General features: G+C 43.8%; 1 protein-coding gene across 1 annotated transcript in view; it reads left to right on the top strand.

The window, feature by feature from the left end:
- NFATC1 (nuclear factor of activated T cells 1) overlaps positions 1-15,727 on the top strand; it is an 87,644-nt gene that overhangs the window by 18,288 nt on the left and 53,629 nt on the right. Inside the window, exon 3 of the mRNA XM_062507768.1 lies at positions 975-1,134. Within this exon, the coding sequence (XP_062363752.1) occupies positions 975-1,134 (160 nt within the window). The remainder of the gene's footprint in view (positions 1-974; positions 1,135-15,727) is intronic.

The raw sequence follows: 15,727 nt of genomic DNA, 5'->3' as shown, positions 1-15,727 counted from the left end.
GGCAGGGGAGTGTGTTGCAGTTGTGCTGTTTTAACTACTTGTAAAGACTTTTGAAGGACACTCAATGAAGAGGTTCACAAAAAGAAAGAATATAGAGTCGACCTGAAATTTGTGTTTTAATTGTAAGGCTTATTGCTTTGATTTGAAGATTAATGAGTCTATCTCAGGGCTGCTGTTTCAACTGTATTTCTTTTCTCTCAAGCATCAACTTGGCATTTCTTAGAGGTCTCCCAGCTATTTTCAAGTGTGGTTTTATACTGGAAGATGGCATTTCTAAGAATACCACTTTCCCACCATTGCATGCTGTCAGGCTGCTAATGAGTCCTTAGTATTTTAGATAATTGCAGAGTCAGTGTTGAGCCAGAAGAGTGAGATGCATTTTCTGCAGGCTTGCTCATCACCGTCAGTAGGATTCATAAGCAAGTTCTGACTTCAGAGCTCTGTCCTTTGCAGTGCATTAACCCAATAGAGATCAGCTTTGCTTCAAGGCTCTCAGACATGCTTTGTGTTGGGAATGAAGCAGGGAAATGGCTTTTTTTCCTTCTTCCCACCCCCTGTAAACAGAGCAAATTTGTTGAAACCCATTAGATTAATTAAGTGCCAAACTACTCTGGTATTCACTTTCACAGCAGAAATCTCCTTCCTAAAACTCCCCTATGTCTTTCTGCCTTTTTTCTTTTGCTACATGAGTTAGTATGTATTTGTAATCTGTGTCTTAAAAATTTTCAATTTTGGATACTAATCAGATAGCATCTGGGCCAACAGATATGCTCGACCCATAAATCTTCCTAAAATAGCCTTTACCTTCTAAATTACTTATGTCATGATATTATCCTTATGGATGAAATTTTTACTGTTACAATGATGAAGGATGAGCTGCAAGACACGGTGTATAAAGTAATAGCGCTGGCTGCTTGTGGTTTGTGATAGTGTACTTGATGTTAATTTTTAAACTGTTTTCCTTTCCGTTGTAGCCCGTCCCTGCCTGCTCTCGACTGGCAGCTGCCATCTCACTCAGGACCTTACGAACTACGTATTGAAGTGCAGCCGAAATCCCACCACCGAGCTCATTATGAGACAGAGGGCAGTCGAGGGGCTGTGAAGGCATCTGCAGGGGGCCATCCCATCGTGCAGGTACCAAACCGTGTAACAAGTGCCACAGGTTGTTCATCTCAGTGCTCTGTGGCGAGCACCATTTCTTCTCCAAAACCAAAAAGTAATGGGAGATTTTTCCTGTCTTCAGAGATTTCTGCGTGTCAGCACACCTTAGAGCATATTTTTAAACAAGGCTTTGGTGAAAACAATGCAAGAGCAATGTGAATACAGGGTGGATTGCTGCCCTGTCTGCATAGGGCTCAGCGAGTGTTCAGCTGGCAAGTTGTGACCATGGACCTATTTGTGCAGTGAGACTCCAGATATGCAGTTCATACTGAAATCAGCTGGGGACGTGCCTCAGTACATTTAGTCCTTAACTTGCAGTTGGATCTAATCAGAACTGTGAATGCATGTTGGAGTGCAGAGCTGTAGCAGTGATGTAGAAGTATGTTGCTGGTTTGGATGTTGCAGTGAGTTCTGAGCAAAGGCTTTTAGAGTTTCTCTGTTCAGTTTCTAAAACCCTTCCAGCTGCTCTGGAAAGCATCTGAGGCCTGAATTTCCTGAATTCTACCAAGCTCTTTAGTTACTCTGTATAAAGCATTTAATTTAATTACTCACCAAACTGACCCTTAATTTGTTTATATGAGTAGTCTCATTCATTTTAAAGGGCTTTGCTCAGGAGTAGGAAGAACAAGATTCGGTTGTTCAGAACAAAAAAAGAAAAGTAGTGGGAGAGAGTGGGAGACAGTGCCTGTCTCTCCTCAGCGTCTGCTTTCTCACCCAGCAGTTAAAGTCCCAGTGCTGCCCATCAGGGTTGTGACCCTCTGTGCAGCAGAGCCCAGGTTTTATTGTTGCCCAGATGCCACGGGACCCATGGATGCCAGGGCACTGCTGCCATGCTCACATTGCTTGGGCTTGTGCCACAAGCCGTGCTGCAGGAGCGGTGGCTTGTTGAAAGCCCAGATGGCTCAAGATGATGTACAGACCACACGTGCAGGGCTGTGCATGTTTGCTTATTTGCTGTAAGCCCCTGTTAGCAAACAGGTCTGTGGAAGGAACGGTGGGGGGCTGGGATGACGCTGGGCAGAGAATGCTGCTGTGTAAATGTGTGCTGCTGCTGCAGCTGGAAAAGGAAAGTGAGGGGAGTTGTCGGCAGCAAACACTTGAACTCTGCCAGAACTCGTCAGTGACATGGGATTATAGAAGTTGTCTGCTGGAAGTTGAAAGGTTTTAGCAGAACATTTGTGAGTGATATTAAAGAGGGGCTTGTGGCAGACATGCTTGTTTACAATTAATGCCTACTCTGCTTGTGGCTTGATGCAGGGAAATGCAAATGGGGAGGCATCATTGTGCAGTGGCCAGCTTGGCACTTAAAGTTTCTTTCGTGCATTTTGGAAAGACTGAATGTGATGCCAACATTTAATTGGACTAAATGTGTCCAGACATTTCCCCTCTCATCCTCTGTCCCAGTCTGTCAGGAGGGAGCATGCTGCTTCCAAACACAAACAAGTGTCAGAAGAGAGGAGAGGAAATTACGGAAGGCTACAAAGGCAGAGAGGAGGAAGCAGACAGCCCCAGCCCTGTCAATTGGCTCTACCGGCTTAATAAGGATTAATGTATTTTTCAGTTCTTTTATTACAACCCAAACATCCTTTTCTCCAAAAAGAACAGAAACATATAGAGGTGCATCTTTTCCATGCTGACGTTGCCATCATGGCCAGTTATCTGTTTGAAGAAATGCATAAAAGTTCTGACTTAGACCAGAGGTGAATGGATGGATGTATTAATAGTACTTCCAAAAAAGAAACTATGTATTTATAAATAATTTTTGTAAGAGAAATAGTAAGTACTTACAAACAGAGAAGTTCCTGAAAAAGTACGTATAAATAAATGGAGGAGGAGGAAATCTAGGGAGTAATTTCTGTTAAATTGGTGACTGGCAAAACCTGAAAAATGCATCTCTGAATCATCAGTATACTTCCAGATGTTGCAGCTCTTTGGGTCAGGTTTGATTCATCCCATTGGGTTGTACAAAAGGGAGCCCAAGTTTTGAAGTTCAAACCCAGATGTAAGCTTAAACGGAATCTGAGTGTCTTCAGGAGAAAAATTTTGGATCAAGCTTTTAGCTCTTTAACATTTCTGGTGTTTTCTGTTGACTTAGGGAAAACTCTCATAAAACTGCTTTGACCTCTTGTACTACCCTTTTCAGTTGCATTTTTCCCATGTTGACAGTCAGGTCTTTCTTACGTCCGTACTTTGGGGAAACTTGCTTTAATTCTGCTGTTGTTAATGTTCTTCCCCCTTTATCTTAAACAAAAAGAGAATATGGATGAGGTCTCTCTCCTCTCTCTGTTTTTCTCTCTCTCTTTGTTTCAAATCCCTTCTCGCTGGCATCTTGCTTCCCAAAGTAAGAGATGTTCTCATATTAATACCTCTACAAATCTGTTGGGCATGCTAAGGCAGAGAAGTAAATCCAAAAACCATCCACTGTTCATGGCATAGTTCCCAAGTAAAATTGCCAAGAGGTTGCTTTCTCTGCAGCCAGACCAGGTTTATCTATTTTTCCCAGGCAACATTAGCTTCGTTGCTGCTGATCATCTCTTCTTTTAGGAGGTGGAATGTCTGAGGATCAAAGGTTTCTGAGGCAAGCATGCTGGAGGAGGAGAGCAGTAGCATAGGAGGGCAGGAGTCTCTCATGGATATAACATGAAGCCCAAGCTTGGGGACCAGTTTTTTCCTTGGCTCCTCCAGGCTGGTGATTTTTCCATGTAGCTGGAGGGGGCCACACGTAAAGCTGAGGACCTGGCGCTGAGTGCAACGCCACCACTGTATGAGATTGCTTTTCCCTTCCAAACCTGAGCATGGGAAGGGGAAGGCAGAGCTGAGCATGGCAGGCTGCCTGAGGAGCTCATCCTGACCCATGCGAAGGGCAATCCTGGTGCGTGCTGGGGACTCGCTGTGGCAGCAGTCATGTCCACCAATTGCTCGTTACCCTCTCTGCATCATGTGTGGGACTTGCTCACTGGAAGCTCGTGTGGGCCATCTCCCAGGCATATTTCACGCCAGCAGGATTTCCTGTGGATTTCTTTCTGAGGAATGGCAGCACCTTCCCCGCTGCACTTAGGAATGATAGAGTTTGGAGCACTTCAAGTTGTCTGTGAAGGCTCATGAGCCTGGTAACACAGTATTCCTCTCTCACACATTTTGCTTTTGTCTGTTTGGGTGTTTGGCTGCCATGGCAGCTCCAAGCTATCGCTGTTCCTGATTGCTAAATGCTTGGAGAGTGGGAAGAGCCACGCCTGGCGAGCTAAAAATGCCGCAGAGGATTGGCAAGTGAGTGGTGCTGGGGAGCGGTGCTGGTGAGCTCACGGCTGGCACTGGCTTTCACCCCCTGGCTTGGGGAAGTATATTGTGAGTTGCTGTTGCCTTTGGTGATTTCAGACCGGAGTACTCCCACCTCTGAGTCAGAACAGGAACGGTGCCCTGGCTGGGAAGCTGCATGTTGTGTCAGGTGATGGTTAAACCTGGGACCACTCTGAGGAGCAAACTCCTGTCTGTTAGCATCCTGCTGGCACCTACTCCTTCTCAAGAGTTCATGGCTCGGGTGAGGATTTTTCAAACCAAGCAAAATGAAGTGAATGGGTTATTTAGGGAACCCACAGCATTACATAGCTACAGACACATTTTAAGTGAGGTGAATTTAATTCAAGGGGTTTACATCCAGAACATCTCAAAAATATCCTCCATTTGGTCCTATCTCCCAATTCTTCATTTTGAGAGTAGTGGTGAGGAGTTGCACAAGATGGGGTTTGCATTCCGGCCAGCGATGGCTCTGTTTCAGCTGCAGGTATGTAATCCAGCAGATAAAAGTTTGGGCTCCCCAGGGAGGGATGGCACCAGATTATAAATACGTGGTCTGTAGATATTCTAATTAATAACTCATCTTTGAAATAAGTCAAGCACTTTGACTGCCTGAGATGGAATTTTTACAAGCAGGGTGTGGTGTATCTGTGAGATAAAATCCAAATACTCAAGAATGTTTAATTAAAGGGCATTATGTACTCCCATAGAAGATTGTACTTTATGGTGAAAGAAAATATTCAATGTGCACGGAGTAGTCTAGTAAGCACTTTCAAAAGCCATGATTATTATTAAACTTTTTGACACAAAATATGCCATGAATTCTCTTCAAGATCACTCCTGACATGAAGTAGATAAATTGGTTAGAAAAAGGAAAGGAGTTGTAAGAGTTTCCCTTTTTTATCTAAGTATCTTAGATAATACTATAGAGAATTTGTTTTCCTCTTGAAAAAATAGGTTAATATGGAATATACAGTGAATACTGCCTTTCCTTTTACTGTACCCCTTTGAGTGAGATGGTAGAGGTTGTGTATGGCTCCTGTGCTCCAAAAAATACAAAATTTCATCTGAGCCTGTGAAGAGCTGAATAGTCTGAACTCCCTCATTTAACAGGAAAAACACAATTATTTGTCAGCTGATTTACATAGTCAAAATGTTGTCTGTGCCAGGAGATTTGCTCACAAGAGTCGTCTATGTCTTTTCTTGACAAGATCTCAAGATCCCCTTATGACTAACAAGTGTCAGACTCTTCTCTATGGCAATCACTGCCTCTGTATTTTTTTTACATCTACACATCACTGTAATGAGGCACCAACATGCCCCTGAGTTATTTGTGCTCCTCAGCAACACATGGCATGTCTTATTGTTTGCTTCCCATGGATCAGTTGTGGCTTTTGTTGCTTTCAGATAACAAGCACAAAATCCCACAGTGCTGGCCTCCACAGGTATCTGCCAGAGCCCTTTCATCTTCAGACCTATAAGCAATAAATACCTTTTGCAAACCCCTTGGGGAATAGAAAGCCTGGTTGAGAAAGCAGTGTGACTTCAGGGGGCATCACACTCAGATCAGCACTTCCCATACACCTGGCTTCACACACAGCCAACAGCCGGAGGTCAGACAGTCCTGTCCACAAGGCTAGATGGCAACAAGAGAGAACTGAAGAGCTAAAAGAAAAGACTGAAAAGAGGTGCTCACCACTGATGACAGGAAGAAGATGAAGGTATAAGGAAACCAAGAGGAAGGCTCTTCCAGACAGAGCAGGCCAAGTCCTTTGCAGCAATACTCTGGTGCTGCACAGCAAGTGAACACAAGGCAAGTCCCACTATATGGGACTTTCCTTGGTAGGGGTCCCCACGGCTGCAAGTTGGTTTTAAACAACAGATGTGACACCATTGCTGAGTGACTCAAGGGGATCAGAGAGAACAAACAGTTCGTGGTGGGTCCAGCTCATGGCCATCTGACACCTGAGCAAGAGGAGAGGATGTGGAAAAAACAGTGTTAGCTGCTTTCCCCTTCCCTCTCTGGGTATATCAGGGCAGAGCAGAGGGCATATTCTCATTAGTAAGCAGTGATTCAACTCGTCATGCCACAGAGAACTTCTTCTCTATGCTGCTCTTAGCTTCTTTTTAGAAGCCAGCATTTTTTTCACATGGAAATATAATCCTTCCTTATGGTGGGCATATAAAGACATTGGCAAGCACCTGTTAGCCAGGTTGCAATTAATAGCACAAAGCCATGCAGTAACACAACAAACCAGACAGGGAGCCTACACTTTATAGCCTTGTTTTAGACAGCCGGTATTTCTTAAGAATAAATCTGAGCTGAATGGCTTTCTCACTGCTTGCATCTGTATAGTTAAAGCAAAACCTCAAACTAGCAGACAGATAATCAAAACTGAAAAGTAGAATGATTTGGCAGATGTTTTAAGGTTGCTATTGCTTCTATAAATCCAGCAAATGGAAGAATGCCCACTGAAAGCTTTTCATCACGTTTTTGTTTTGGGGTTTTTGTGTTTTTTTTTTTTTTTTGGTAGAATTGTGTATTTTGGAAAGGAGAGAGTTTCTCATTTTTGCGTTCTGCATGAAGTTGGTCCCACAGAGTAGCTCCACAAGCCCTGTATCACTAGCTTCTGACCTCCCTGAGGAGGGGTAAGTCCAGAAGGGAGCCATCCTGGAAAGTGTGCTGCTGTCAGCTGTAGATTTCATAACCCTGAAAATGCAACTTCAGTTCTGATTTATGAGCCATCCTGGGGACAGGCCTCTGCTGTTTGGTGCAACGGCCCTTTACAAGTGAAAAATGAAGTTTCCATCAGCCAGTGCTTGGGGGATGCACTTTGCTCTCTGTTAAAAATGATACCTCGCCCACGCTCAGCATGATGGACGCCGCAGTACATATCCCAGCTGTTAGGATGCTGAGATGTTCAATCTGGCTTTCCAGCCTGAAGGCTTCAGCCCTAGGTTTGCCTTCAGTTTCAAGTAGCTCAGTGGCTGCAGGCAAAGCAGAAGTTGGTTATGGCCTTGAGGGAGGAGAGAATGGAAAGCCTTCCCATTCCTCCACTGGTGCTCTCTCCATTCCCTTGGGAAAGGGGGTGATGACATCAGCTCCCGATTGTCCTTTTCACTGGCCTCTCCTGGTTTCCTTTCTGTCTTCTTTGCAATAAGGGAGTCAGTGACACTGCTGTCACTGTGTGATCTATCTTCTAGCTGTCCTCTGGGGGCAGTTGACATGGCAAAGACCACCTAAATTTGAGAGGAAGCAGATTCTTCTTTTTATCTCCAGCACTGCTCACAGAGCCGTCCTTTCTGCTTCCCCTGTCAGGCTGGTTTTGGTGACCAGCAGCACATGCACCCTGAGTGCCTACAACCAGAGTGATAGAAGTCTCTGTAAGGTCAAGAAAGACAGAACATAAGTGCAGTTGTCTTCTCTGATTCCTCATCTACTTTTCCTCAGGCCTTGTGCTGCATCCTTTTAGCTTGGTGAACTGCTTCCATTGTGGACAGAGGGCTTTTTCTGAATGTTGTCTAGAAGAGTGATTCATCATAATTTTGGAAGCATACCTCTAAATTGTGTATTACTACTTTTCAGGACTCATCCTTGACTGTTAGAGTGTGATACTTTTTCTTACCCATTCCATCCTTTTTGTCCTGTGCTTAACATTGCATCACTCCTGCTAAAAGTTGCAGATGCCATGTCTCTTGCTCTGTCACAGAGTCAGATGGCAGAGACAAAGCTGCAGATGCTGCTGATTAGCCAGAAGAGGCTACCAGTAGTGCTAGAAATGGCTACTCAATTTTCTAACAAAAAATACAACATGCATAGATCTTCTGCTTGCCTCAAATTACCAGACCTCAAATAAAGAAAAAAAAAACAACAACAAAACCCCAAACTGAAACCAAATTACATTCAAAGCCATATTGGGGCACTCCTGAAGTCAGACAGCTTAGTCTGTTTAATTCCATCACATGCTTAGGGGTTTAGTGACTCTTAGTTAAGCCATTTTGGAGAAAATAGGACTGGATGGGTGAGGTGTTGACAACTGGATTTAAAATAGCTTTTCATGGAGGTTCAGGTGATATGTGAGGCTGTGGTCTGGGCATGAACCACAGTTGTCACTTGACTTAGTTTTGGTTGCAGTTGAGAAGACCTACACTAAAGTTACCAATCAGCAAATGTGCTCCAGACTTGCCAGACTCTTGCACATTAACATGCAGCCGAAAATCTGAAATGAAACGCAGTTAAAATTAAAATGAAGCTTTACCAGAAGCCAGATGCTTCATTATGAGCTGAGCTAACCTACCTGCCAAATACTGCTAACCTGCATGAGGCAGGCGATTAATTTTTTACAAGTCTGCTTTGGGAACTAGACATCTGTCCTCTATTCCTAAAAGTAATATCTCAGGGCAAATGATTTTTTTTCTTGGTGCTCCAAATTACATGAAACATAAATCACAAAAATTATATTGCCTGTGTTCTATATGAAGATATACTGGGGGCCAGTTCATATTTCAGATCCCTTTCACACCAACCTAACTCCAATGGAATTTTCTGGTTTTATACCTTCTAATTTTCATATGTAAGAAGAGTAAAAAATTACATCTGTAATACACCTCGTGATCTGGAATATCAGTATATATGGTGATAATACAGATTTTCCATTTTAATTAGTCATTATTTCAACTAACAGGCTGAATCAGTGGAAAATATGGTGTCCAATTACTCAGTTGCTCCTTCAAAGTACATAGCATCTTCCATTAAGAACAGAGGTTTATAATTTCTTTCCTTGTGAAGAATGGCTTGAGATCTTTGATACATGGGATGATCCATTACAGCATCTGTTGTATACAGACACAGAAATAAAATTTGTTGCATGCTGTCAGTACAGTGAAATAGAATAAACATTTTCTTCCCTCTACATGTTTAAGAAATAATTTAGCAGGAGTTGCATATTTTCACTGAAACAGTTGAAACATGCTAGTGATCAATTTACTTACACATGGTAAAAATAATATAGGTTGCAGACAGATTTGTAATGCAGTTTTTAAACACCTGTTTTTAATGTTTCTATACCCAATAAAGCAGAGGAACTCCTGCTTTTGGTTTGCATGCAGACATTATGCACATTGGGATTTAAAAATCTGCTGCCTAGGTTTCAAATGCAGTAGACAGCTCTTGCAGACACAGTGTGGGTACATTTTGGTGAGTTACAGACTCTGGAGTCTCCCTCAATGAATTTTGCTCTTTGGGACACGGGTAACATGTTGTTACAGCCAAATATGAATCCTGGCGAAAACCCACAGTCCTCACAAGAAAAAGAACTGTTCCCTCGCCACTTGCAATCCTACTCATGTAGAAATACTTCTGGTCCAGTTCTGTGTAATGAGAGGGGGAAGAAATGTATGAGAAGTGGAGCAAAGTGATCTGTTACAGTGAAACCAAGCACTTAAGTAAGTCCTTAAACTTTCATAAAGTGGGATTAGATGTTGAATATGTGCTTTTCTACCAAGCAACAACACATTGATTAACTGGCAATTAATTGTGCAATGTATTGTCACTCAGGTTACTCGGCTGCAAAATCTTGCATAAGACATTTTCACTGCCTTGCCACAGGTGTTAAAAGAGATTGGGTGTCAGGTGTGAGTGTGTGGGGCTGTGAACTGCCCAAAAATAGCATTATGAAGGGGAGCAAGTTGTAGTAGCTGCACTCTGTTCTTGCAGGCCTCTTTGCTGCTTTTCAGGAGACCTACTAGGTTTTCCTTCTTAAAAATCTGATGCTTTTTTGGGCATCAGTTGCAGGTTCCCTGTATATTGCTGCTTCCTTTTGATGGCTTTCAGGTGAACACTACTAACTGGAACCTCCTTTTCCTCTGTCTTCAGTCCCTTTGATTCTGGGATCACTCAGGATGACTGCCTCTTGTTTTTCTGCCACCCCTGTGCCTGTGCACATCTAATGACCATGAAGTCTATGAAGCTTTTACTGGATGTCTTGACGCCAGGTCAGGTGTGATGATGCTGGAGCCAAGCTTTCCATCACTGAGCAAAATCTTCCCATTACTTTCCTCTGTCTTTGGGCAAACTGTACCTTTCTTCGTGTAATCTCAGTCTGCAATTTAGACTGCTCAGTGAAGTCTACTATATTTAGCTGCTTGCTGTCCTTGTGCTGGCATGAAAACAGCACTACCAGCATGCAAGTTCCACGCAGGAGGACATGGATGCCCTTACTCGCTGTGCTTAATAAGCCGCACGTTCCTGTCCCCCGGCTCTCTGCCCGTGGAAGGACAGTGGCTCGCCTTCTGGAAGCCCGCAGCACATCGTGACTGCACAAACAGATAAATAGCTAGAAGGGAGCGGGGCGGGAGAGAGAGGGAGATCATGTTTCGTTTCTGGAGAGCTGTTCGGAGATGAGCTGTGCACGAAGCCCCGGCGCAGCTCACGCATAGAGGCTTAGTCCCGAGTTTTCATCCCCCTCTTCGTGTTTTCACCTGAGGCAGCTGCTTGGTTTAGCGCTGCAAGCAGAGACACCTGAGCCTCAGATGGTTGCGACATGTCAGGATTAAGAAGCTTGAGCCGGGCTTGCACGGTGCTGGTTGTGCTCAGCGGCGGCCGGGAGCGGCAGCGCCTTGGCTCTCCTGCGTGCGCACGCCGGGATGGAGCGCTGTGCTCCTGGGCACGGGCAGAGGAGGGATGCGAGTGCCTGCTGTGGATGAGACCGTCATTGCCAAGGCGAGCACCGATGCGCAGGGCAGCAGGGCACTGGATGGAGCCGTGGGGCAAGGGGATGGATGTGGGGCGAGGGGATGGATGTGGGGCAAAGGATGCTCCCAACAGCGTGCCGGAGGCAGCAAGGCAGCTCCGGGGCCGGAGAGAGGCTGAGCTCCTGCTGCCACCTCCCCTCCGTGCATATCCTGGCCTTACGTGTTGCTGTTACGATTGCTATGGAAATAATTTCAATATGTTTCGCAGCTCTGAGATGCTGTGTCTTGCATTGTTTGGATGGAAAGCTGCTTGACTGGTTTTGGAGGGTGGCTGTACATGCACAAATACTAGCTGATTTTTTTATTTTTATTTTTGTGGTGGAAAGTAGGAGATTCACAGCATGGTTTTAATTAGAACTCCTCATTTAGTCTTTCATTGCAGTGTGTTCTTTAGTTGAAGGATAATTTAATTTTCTTTGTTTTGGAAGATTTTCATGCTTGTCTGTGTGAAACGTCTTTATTTACTGAGCCTCATTGTGCTTTGTGCATAGCTTTGATTATGAGGAGAGTAAAAAACAAAACTTCCCTGGGCTCTATTATTTTCTACCTGCTGTGGGGTTTAATACAGTCTCACTTGTATGTATATACCAAGTGTCTGCATCTCTAGGACAAAATCACCAGAGAAAATAGGCGAAGCATGTGGGATTAGATTTAGCTGTAAAACTCTTACTGACTTGAACAGGAATAGCATGTCTAAAAGTTGTGAAGTGCAGAAGAAGTGTAACTGGTAGGGGTCAGTTTGGTTTTCCATCTTGGAGAAGTCCACAGAAGATATCACTTGTTGAAGAAAAGGCAAACCCCCCAAAAAATCCTGCCAACTCTTGCAGTATTAAGATCTTGTAACACCTCCTCTTAAGTGAAGAATATTTAACCTGGTTATAACACAGTGCAGCATGGATCAATCTTGTTTATATGTACAAGAATATTTAGATATTGGCTGTCATACCAGAATAAAGAAAAAATGTGACATAAAATTTGTAAATCTCTCCCATAGGTGCAGGAACTCATAAAATTGAATTCTAGATGGCATTTTTTAATCAGTCCTTAATAATCCTGAAATAATTTTCTAAATGGGCTCCAAATTAATTTTCAACCACCTCTTTTGCAGTGATATTGTTTTTGTTATGTGGGCCATATGTGCTGTAGCTCCTACTCTGCAATAATACAATGTTCTTCAATATAGATTCAAATATTGAATCTATACTGAATTCAGGTTATAGAGTGTTACTGACCACAAACTGGCATAGAGTTGTAGACTTGTACACAACCTCCACCCACAGCTGCAAACTTGATCTTGCAGAGACAAACAAATTTAGACCACAACTTGCAGTCCCGTGTGCTAGCATCTAGGTACACAAGTAATCTCAAGCACATGTCCTGAATACATCAAAGCCTCATTTTCTAATCCCTCACAGTTGTGAGAAAAACCTTAAAATATGTGAACTGACACAGCCCCACTTCTGGCTGCATGAGCCCCAGTTGAGATGGAAGGAGGTTGGAGAGGCTTGGCAAAAAGCAAGGCAGTGCAGTGAAAATACTGGAGCAATGCTATGGCTCGGCAGTTTTGCTGTCCTAAACCTGAAACTCTTTGCTCAAATAGATTTTACAGGGGTAGTTGCTCTAGTCACAGGGCAGTGTTAACCTGGAAGCCTACCTGTAATAGCAGGTGCTTGTAGGAAAATTGTCTCATAAGTGAAAGCATACTTCTTCCTCCAGTTTAAGTAAAAATAAAGAAAAATATGGTGAAATTTGGCCCTTGGGTTCTCTGATTATTATTAAATTCTCTTTTCCCTTCTTGTTGTAGAAACAGGTGGGTAATACATGTTTGAATTGAATGTAAAAAGTGGTCATTAGCAGGAATGGGGCTCAGGATTCTATGCAGGGAAATGAGTTTCTGCTTTGTGACACCCTTCTGAGGAAGGGAGGGAGCAGTGAGTGGTCCCATCACAGGCACAGGGAGGGAGGCTGCAGAGAGAGCTGGTCGAGTGTCTGTCTTCTGGCCATGACCACCTTGTGCCCAGCCTGTGCTGAGGCTGACTCCAAGACTAGGCTGAAGCAGGCCCCCAAAGTCAGGGTGGAAAAGCCAAAGCACTGAATTTAAGCTGTGATGGAGCTGACTCTGATCTTTCCCTCTGGGATGGAAAGGGCTGCGAAGTACCACTGAGGAGATGGTCTTGTACCCCTGCTGTGGAAAGCTGCGGGTGGCTGCCTGAAATGAAACACCTGATGGGGAAGTGCAGAGCATTGTGACTGTAGTGAGCTCTGCCTCTGTGGGGGCCTTTTCCCAAGAGCTCTGCTCCGTGTCTGCTCGGATAAAGCGTAGCGTGTGCCTCACAGCACTGCCCCAGGCTTGTGGGACACTCATGCTTTGAACTATGGCCTGGGCAAGTGACAGGGGCAAGTCCACGCTTCAGGGTTCATTACATGTCTGCTGCTGAACTAATTGCCTTGGTTTCTCTCTGTAATCAGGGAAGGCTCGTCAGTATGGAGTTTAGCAAGCTATTAATTTTATTTCAGTGTGAACATCTGAAGCTGCTTGGGTAAATCACACCTTCAGAGTGCCTGTCTTGTTTTGCTGGCTGTGATGGCAGCCGAGGTGACTAGACCCTGTTGCTGTCCAGCCTGTGTGTGTTAAAAGTTAGGTGGCATGAATCACCCGGCTTTTCCCTTTTTCTTTTGACTGGACGTGTTGTGTACAATTGTTTCTAACTGTGCTCAGCAGGCTTTAGGTCTTACCAGTTTGCCAAGACTGAGATTTACTTCTTGGGTTGGATACCCAGGTAAGGCTGGAGCATGACTTTTAGGGGTGGAGCAGTGCCTTTTTAAGACCTTGGAAGTTCTGTCTCTGACTTGGAGCTTGACCCATACTAGAGCCTCATGTTTGAAGTCAGCAGGTTGATAGAGACACAGTTTGGGTGTAAAAACTCAGATTCTGGTCTCCGTCGCCTCCTTGTCATACCTCCCTTCAAAGGAGAAATTTTTACCTTCACAATCCTCCTCACTTCCCAGTCATGCGCTGACATCCTGCTCCATTGACTGCAGCAGGGTCTCATCCATTTGCAGCAGCAGATAAGCTACTCTATAAGGCTTTTATGGGCAAGTTCTGCTATTAATATTTGCAACATTTTACTTGGCCGTCTGACTGGCTGTAAGCAGGGTTGAAGTGTTAGTTTGTCAGTATTCAAGTCAGAAAACCTAGAGCAACAGCTGTTGCTAAATAATGTTACTCAGTGTGACAAAATTTAGAATGATTGATTGAAAATAGTCCCTGCATGTTGAGAAAGTTTATTTAGAAGTCTTTCATGCTTATTTTATTTACTTGGAGTTGAGGATCTCAAGCCTTTCAGTTAGCAGAGCACCTCCTGGTATGCTCATTGGTCAGTCTTGTCTATTCCATCCATTTGCTTTTTGGGATTTTTTTCATTAGAAAAAGTAGCATCATCAACCAATGGCATCACTCTCGAGCAACTTACAGTGTGGAATCCAATGTCTCTAGATTTCTCATTGTTTAATCAGACTGTTTTGAAGTTCAAAACCTTGAATCCGAATTGTAAGATATACCTGACCTATTTTTATTATTGCATTTGGATGCTTTCCATGGAAGACGTGGTCTCAGATAGAACTGTAGCATAATCAGAGCTGTAGCACCAGGGGGATCAAAGGTGGTTTGAGGAAGTAGAGTAGGACCAGAAATGTAAAGTGACCTGGCACTTTACACTGCCCCTTTCTTCTCTGAGACAGGAGTCACAAAGAGCACTTTTATGAATCTTCTGTATGTGACAGACAACACTTCTTTAGGGCTGAAACAGCAGGATCTGTCCTAAGGAATATACACATGCAGACAGCAGTTCTCTGACTCCAAAGAGCAGTGGGATTGCATTAATCTGCTTTATTCCCCAAGGAACATGGCTGTAAATCGTGCAAGGATTGGAACCAAGGGTCTGTTAGTGCTGCATTTTCATAGTGAAGAATGGGTTACCTAGTCTCCTGGCACTGTGGTTACTGGCTTTGTTTTGTGAGGAGGCTGAGGCACAGATGGATTAAACAAAGAAATGTGGAAATATGTAAAATGTTATTATTATTTTTTTTTCTGCTCTGATTAAGTCATGATTTCTGATATAGCAAAAACTCTCTGGCTGTGCTGGAGATAGGAACTGGATTACTCCATGCCCAGCTCACTGCACCTTCATCTAAGACATCCTTGCTCTGCATTTTTATAAAATGCCTTGGAACATTTTCCTTCTTTCAATTAATTTCTACATTTAAAAAAATAAAACAGCCAAAAATGGACAGAAGTACTGTGAAAGTTGGAAGCCATCAGTTTTCATGTGACTTTCAGAAGAAGTGAGGAGGTTTATTTCAGACCTTCAGCCAATCTCCCTTCCCACTCCCTCCTTTCCCCAAATACAGAAAGCAGTCAGGGCTTGATTCATGGACTGTCTGATTATAATAAATCTCACTTGGGGCATACAGCTGTATACCGTGCTAGTGCACTACATGCTTTGTCTGCCTCCACTCT

Source organism: Cinclus cinclus, chromosome 1 (genome assembly GCF_963662255.1).
Source record: "Cinclus cinclus chromosome 1, bCinCin1.1, whole genome shotgun sequence".
NCBI classification, from domain to species: domain Eukaryota; kingdom Metazoa; phylum Chordata; class Aves; order Passeriformes; family Cinclidae; genus Cinclus; species Cinclus cinclus.
This window is presented reverse-complemented; position numbering and strand designations above follow the sequence as displayed.